The sequence below is a fragment of the Morone saxatilis genome, unplaced genomic scaffold (assembly GCF_004916995.1).
Source record: "Morone saxatilis isolate NCDOM2014 unplaced genomic scaffold, NCSU_SB_2.0 Contig11, whole genome shotgun sequence".
Classification (NCBI taxonomy): Eukaryota; Metazoa; Chordata; class Actinopteri; family Moronidae; genus Morone; species Morone saxatilis.
This window is the reverse complement of record NW_023339663.1, coordinates 15,632,367-15,639,197: the sequence shown is the minus strand read 5'-3', so window position 1 is coordinate 15,639,197 and position 6,831 is coordinate 15,632,367. Positions and strand designations below refer to the sequence as shown.

At 44.0% G+C, this 6,831-nt stretch overlaps 1 protein-coding gene across 1 annotated transcript; it reads right to left on the bottom strand.

Moving 5' to 3' along the window:
• Nucleotides 1-297: 297 nt before the first annotated feature.
• LOC118320979 (flocculation protein FLO11-like) lies at nucleotides 298-6,827 on the bottom strand. Its single transcript, XM_035652113.1, has 7 exons — nucleotides 3,667-6,827; nucleotides 3,071-3,533; nucleotides 2,887-2,979; nucleotides 2,769-2,805; nucleotides 2,450-2,521; nucleotides 976-2,358; nucleotides 298-889 (listed from the first exon to the last, which is right to left on the bottom strand). Exons 1-7 carry the CDS (start codon nucleotides 3,804-3,806, stop codon nucleotides 597-599), a joined length of 2,481 nt encoding a protein of 826 aa, XP_035508006.1. The 5' UTR covers nucleotides 3,807-6,827; the 3' UTR covers nucleotides 298-596.
• Between the last annotated feature and the right edge of the window lie 4 nt (nucleotides 6,828-6,831).

The window sequence follows — 6,831 nt, the reverse complement described above, 5'->3', positions numbered from 1 at the left end:
ATAATAATCATTAAACTACTACTTAAATACTGAAACTAATAAAAGACGTAAAACTAAAACTAAAGCATTTTGAAACAAAAAAAGAACTAAACTGAAGATGATCGAACTCTGACAAACTAAAGAAAAAAAACTAATTTTGAAAAATACAGAGACGGTCCCTTGGAGTTACGGATTCTTTCTTGTCAAAAAAGGCATAAATGTGTTAGAAATAATGTATTCACACACAAAAAAAGCAGGGACTCATTCAATTCAATATTGCCAGTTTAATAGTCAGTAATATGTCTGCTTTGGTCCATCTATAACATGGTGTATTTTACCACAGGAGTTGTCTTATGGTACATAATCATACGTGCAATGCAAAAATTCAAACATAAGTTAAAAAAGGACAAAGACACTGCTGGATTTGTTGATTACATCACACCAAGGGGATCTCAGTTCTTTGGTCCAGTGGCCCACCCTTTGTGGTGTGCTGCTTTAATGTGGTGGTCCCTGTAGGAAGTGCCATGGATCATCTGCCCCCCTTTACCCTTTACTGTGGCCTCTCCTGCCCCGTCACAGTAGTTGGTCCCGTGTTTATAAATTTGTTGATTTTTTAATTACTTCACACCCACTGACTTGGTTTCTTCTGGTTTTTGACCTGTCACCCCCTCATCGCTATACAGCTCACCCTCCTTCCCTGATGCAGTTTCAGCCACTCCCACTTCTGTTTTCACTGCGTCTTCTTCAGGTTTCACACTTTCCTCCTGCACTTCTTTCCTCATCACGTCGCTGTTGACCAGAGCTGGTTTCCCCTTTTCATTCTCGCTCTCATTCCCAACATCGATGACTTTCTTGCTCTCGTCTGTCTCAGCCTGCTTGCTCTTTTGAACCGTCTCAAGCTCCTCATCTGCTGTTGAGAGAAGAAAATCACAGTAATCACAAATACTTGCCTTAGTGCAAGCACACATTACCTACTCCATACTACTTAAAACTTACCTGCGCTCTTCTCCGCAAGCTCTATGCTGGATCTTTCTTCGGAAGGTGTTTGTACATCGTTATTTTGACCTGGACTATCATTGGAGGGCGCTGGACTGGTCAAATGGTGAGAAGCAGCACTTGAGTTATCAGTATCAGGGAGGCCAGAGCTAGTTGGTGTGAGGGTAGTGCTGATATTGTTAGGGTCAGGGGGGTCTGAGTCAGTCGAGAGAGGGGAACTAATCGCAGCTGCGTTTGCTGAACTGGGGGTGGAAGTGGTGTCTGCACGGTTTAAACTGGTGGTGGTGGTAGTGGTGTCTGTAGGGTTTGTCTCACTGGAAGAAGTGGAGGGTACAGAGATATCAGAAGGGCTAGGGATGGCTGAGTGAGTAATGATGGAAGTAGAGTCCATGCAGTCGGTGGATGTTGGGCTTGTAGTGGCGGTGGTGGTGGAAGAGGTGGAGCTGGTGGGAGGAAGGGCAGAAGAGGCCGGAGAGGAAGAAGAGGTAATGGGGGCGTCAGGGCCATCAGGGGGTGGAGATGTTGTTTTAGTGACTGATGAAACTAAGGTTAGAGAGCTGGCAGAGGTAACTAAAGTGGAATCATCACCAGCTTCAGTAACTGAATTGGTGGTAGTAGACATATCTGATATGCTGGTGGAGGGTAAAGAAGCTGCGGTGGTGAGAGAAATAGCTGCATCACCACCTGCAGCAGGAGCAGCATCAACTGAGAGAATACCATTCGGCTCTGGGAGAGTCGATGTAGCTGACAGATTTGTTGATGTTGTGGAAACCGGGCTTTCATAGCTGGGAGCAGCAACGGTTTCTGAGGTGGTAATGGAAGGCGTAGTTATCGTTGAGCTGGAAGTGACAGAGAGGCTTGGAGTAATGGAAGTGGAAGTAACTGAGACAGTGGCGGGGGGCTCTGTGGGTGTAGTGGTGCTCGTAAGGGTTGTCAGAAAGGTAGCGGTGGGTTGTTCAGTGGTAGTGGCGTTAGCTTCGTGGATAGGTTTGTTGTCGAGCTCTGTAACATTCGTGGGTGTTGTAGCTGCTGCAGCGGGGTTAACAGAGTCAGTGCATATATCTGTGTCAGAGGGCAGTACAGTACTTGAAGGGGAAATTGTAAAATCGGTTGAGTCAGAGACTGAGTTTGAGATTGTCGGTACAGAAGGGGTGGTGGTGTCAGTGAGGGCAGGAGCAGCTGGGGTAGACGGAGCTGCAGCTGGACTCGGTTTAGTGGGCGTGTTTGTCTCCCCTTCCTGTATTTGGGCTAGCTCGTTCTCAGGTGTGTTGCGGCCAGATGTTGTCGGGGGTGGACCCGGCTTGAGAACTGGCTTTGGAAGCAAAGCGGGTTTCCCAGCTGACTCATGTGCTGACACACTTGGGCGAATTTGATGCCTCGTGTCTAAAAAAAAGGAAAGAAACTTATGTAAATGATTTAGCCTGTGATACTGCACACATATGAGCGAGTGAATGTTTGTGTGTGTGTGTTTTACCTGACGACGCAGACATCGTTCGAGGTTTTGTGAAAGTCGGTGGTGGCTCAGGTTTGCTGTCAATGATAGTACCTGAGGCACAAAGATCATTTACATCTTATTTTATCAGAGGAATTAATTCACTATTATGTGGATAGAGAACAGTCTTATCAGCCCAAAGAGCTATTAAATCCTTATAATGGGGAAAATGATCCATGTCAAAAAGCCTCTTCTTCTGATACAAATTCCTAAACTTCAAAGATTAATTTTGCTTCATTAACACTAAGCTGGAGCAGAGAGAGTTTGATCATATTAACATCAAATAGATAAAAGGACATACCTTCAGATTCTGCTTTTTTCATCTCTCCCTCCTGATTCTACAAGAATAAAACAGGTATTTAAACACATGTGAAGACTCCCACAGTAACTAAATTCACCAGACATCCACATTCACATACCTGTGTCTCTCCTGGCTGGGCTTTGGAAACTCCAATGCGTTGGAGCATGAGATGGAGTTTCTGTTCAAAGCTATGTTGGCCTTCAAATTGTTTCTGAAATCAGGAACAGCAGATTAATGAGGGCTCTTCAAAAAGTATCTACTGATCTAAATGTATGTATGAATTAAACTCTACCAGCACTGACCTTTGCAGTGTTTCTGGCATTAGTAGTCCCTGCTGCTGATCCAGACAGCAAAATGAGAGACTGGGACTTCCCCTCTCTGAGAGCTCGGCGGGGAGGCACCGCTTCTCCCCTCAGTGGTGGAGCACCAGAAACAGGTGTCTCCTGAACAGCTGACTCTCCAGTAAGAGCGCTGGGATGTTCTTTTGCTTTCTCCTTTTCATTTTCCTTGTCATGTTCCTTCACTCGGTCCTTTTCCTTTTCTTTCTCAGCTCTGGCGACCTCCCTGAGCGGGCGGATGAAATCAGCGATGGAGGCCTTTTTGGGACGTCCCTCTTGGCTCGGTTCCGACTTCAGGCCTCGTCTCCTTTTGAGAGTAAAGAAATCACCGAGCTTCCTCCTGAGTGTTTTTGTCGGGGGTGGACAAGGGACAGCGCTGGCAGGAGCCACTTCGTGCACTGTGATAGATTCCTCATCTTGCTTTTTTCTATAAGAGGGATCATATATCAAACCAATACAGTGTGTCTTTAGTATAAGTTTATCAAAGCAGTATGTGTCAGGATCTAGATCCAATATCAAGGAACTATAAAGTTGCTTATTTGGCAGCGGGTGATACTCACAGTGTATCAGTAGGAAGTACTCTCTTAGTAAAGAACTCTTCAACTCCTTCATCCACCCTCCCCATGAGCTCAAGAACTTCATTGTCACTTTCAATTATTGTCTCCTGATTACCAAACACATGCACAGAAAACACAAACATTTTACACCAAAGATCAAACAAACTGATGTTGAAGAGAAACTTGCATCACACGTAACTTTACATTACATAAGCCTCACCTCTGAAAAACCCACACACTCTGGCACTAGTGTTTCTTCTGCCTCTATAGGTATATTTTGGTTTGAATATCTCATCCAGTCATGCTACAAACCAGTCTCCTGGGAGTCAGTTGCTCAGTAACGTACAATGGGGGGGCGTCACTGGATTTTACATGCAGAATGAAAGCAGGATAACTCATTTTGCCAATGTAGGTAATGTGATATTGAAATTGCAGCTGTACAGCGTTGCATCATCCTGATCATATTAACATCTGTGCCCACAAGTAGCAATAAAAGCCAGGAGGTTGACTGCAGAACACAAATTTAGCAGAAGTCACCGTTACATGATCTGCTGTCAGGGGAATTTCGTGAATTTTGTCTCCCTGGCCATTGGCTCCAAGGGAGTGACTATATGTCTACAGCCTAATAGCTCTGTGACAACATGATCAGCTCAGTGGAAAATGGAGATGATCACTAGATTTTGATACAATCCTGTGGAAAAAATACAAATGCCACAAGGTTGTTTTTTTAAAGCGAGATCAAGAGAAGACATTCAGTCTAATACCAAGTGTGGCTTCTCCAAACAGCCGGTGACCAGTACAATGGGACTGCCTTATTCAAGCAGGGACCAGGCATCTTTTACAGCACTCCCCCTCCGTCCTTCCCTTCCCCCTGCCTCTCCCCTCTGTACCCTATTACATCTCTCCTCTCTCCTCTCCCTTCCATTTTCTCTCCTCACACACACACACACACACCACCTTTTCCTTCACACTCCATTTTTACAAAACCTCTCTGATCCTCCTTCACAGTACCTGCGGTCTGCTGGGACGATAGTTCAGTTTTTGTCGGTGAGGTCTCGGTCTGCTCTGGGTGTAGTGCCTGAGCGCTGGTCCGCCCAATGGCAGCTCCATTGGGGAGACACGGCACGCTGTTGCCGTGGAGCTCTGTTGCCGTGGCTCTGTTGCTGAGGCACGGTTGCTAAGAGCACCAGCACCAGCAGTATGTAATGCCTCCACTGAGGTAGGAGGGGCCAGGCTGGCGAGACTGACAGATTTGACAACAGAACCTCGCCTTTCTCTGCTCCCCCCTCTCTCCCCTCCAAGAGGAGAACCATGAGAAAAAGATGATGATAAAATAAGAAGAGGCAGAGAGAGAGAGGAATAAAGTGACCACGCTCACATTTGTTTCATCCATGCATCCCAGCTTTTGACAAGTGCATAATATGAATATATACTGCGGTGGAAATAGCTGAAATGAACAAAATGTTCTATTGGTTATGTAACAAATTAATAATTTATTTTATATGCGGAAAAGATGCTCTGAAATGCTGAAAGTGACAGGCTGGGCTGGTAGATTCTTTAATATTCTTTGAGTGTACAAATACACACCCTGGTATTCCTATAAATTTCAAAGCAACGTGTCTCACCAATACTAGAGGAGACTGTCCTGAATAAGGGTTGTTAGAGACCTTGATAATGAGCCGTACGACCTGCTCAGAAACTGAAAAATAAGTCACAGGCACACACCCACAAGCACCGATTTCTATGAATCTTTTCTCTGAGATCTTGTGTTGCAAGTTTCATGGGAATTGTGTTTCCTGGTTGAATATTTGATATTCAAACCAGGAAAGCTGATGGTTTGAAGCACTTTATTTTCCATTCTCTATGTAGTATTTACATATTTCAAGGCAACGTTAGGACTGTTGGGAGGTTGTTATGAGCGGTTAACCCCTGAACACAACATAACAACCTACAAAACTTTCCACTTATGAACCCAACCCAGGTTTTCCATGTGGAGTAACATGACATCAGCTAATTTAGCACTAGGGTGGAGAAGAATAGATCCACAGTAGGTTATTGATACCGAAAGCAAAAATGTTTATGTTTATGAATGTAATTCTCAAGTTAGATCACACTGGTTTTATGAAGCTTGTCTTTTATCTTTATTAAATCTTGCCTATGCTTGTAAAGATGCTCATGTATCCCTGTGAATTGTGTTTTTGTTGACTGATAAGATGACAAAAGGTTAAATAAAATTGTAAGATAGGGGAATGATGTGCAAGACTTGAAGCATGGTCAATCTGGTGAAATGTTGATACTTATCTGTTAGATCATAAGGACATTTTTGTTAATATATGATGAATTCATTCAGAGCCAGTCTTTTTGTTTTGTTTGTCTATAGAGTGCTTTAATTGTTATTGTTTAATCTACAGTATATGTGCGTTACGATGTGTTGTGTCAGTGTATTGTGATGAGTAATGTGAATTTAGTATGTAAACTGTGTGGACCTGAGGAAGAATAGCGACTGTTATACAGAAGCTAATGGGGATCTTAATAAACAAACAAACAAACAAACAAACCTGTGTCCCACATTGATTCAGTTTTGTGTAGCTTTTTCCTAATTAAACATGTTTAATCATGTTACCAAACAGTAAATCTGTGACCAGGAAGTGCCATAAAAAAGTGCCCAGAAGTATAATCTGGCTGTTTGGACAGATTACACTTTTTGAAACTGCTGTTTATCAACCCAACATCACTAACACAGGTCATTATTTGGATATAAACATCTCACCTTCAATCTACACTGTGACACAATTATATAAAACCCCTTGAGGGTGATACAATCACGACTATCTGTGTGTTGTGAGGCCCGCCCTACACCTACAACACCCACACTGCCCTCTTGTGACTGCCTGTATGAACTACTTTGATTCACAAAATGTTCCTTGTCGCCTCTTTTTCCACCATGGCTACAACTGGCTGCAGGTGCAGAAGTCACTCTCGGGCAAAAACTAATCTGCACTTCTCATCAGAAACCTAATCAGCAATCACTCAGCTCTATCGATCACCCTCGACATGTTTGAGGACGCCACGCCCACGCCTGAATTCAAATCTGGCGCCCATCACCCACAGCCGCCACCCGACCACTCCCCTTTACTCCCCTTTACTCCCCCGGCAGCTTCGGTTTGC

Excerpts from the sequence above, each read along its gene's own strand:
- LOC118320979 (XM_035652113.1), bottom strand. The coding sequence starts at position 3,806 with ATGTTTGTGTTTTCTGTGCATGTGTTTGGTAATCAGGAGACAATAATT. Across the intron at positions 2,359-2,449 it reads AACGATGTCTGCGTCGTCAG|ACACGAGGCATCAAATTCGC; the intron begins GTAAAACACACA and ends CCTTTTTTTTAG. Across the intron at positions 890-975 it reads GCTTGCGGAGAAGAGCGCAG|CAGATGAGGAGCTTGAGACG; the intron begins GTAAGTTTTAAG and ends TTCTCTCAACAG.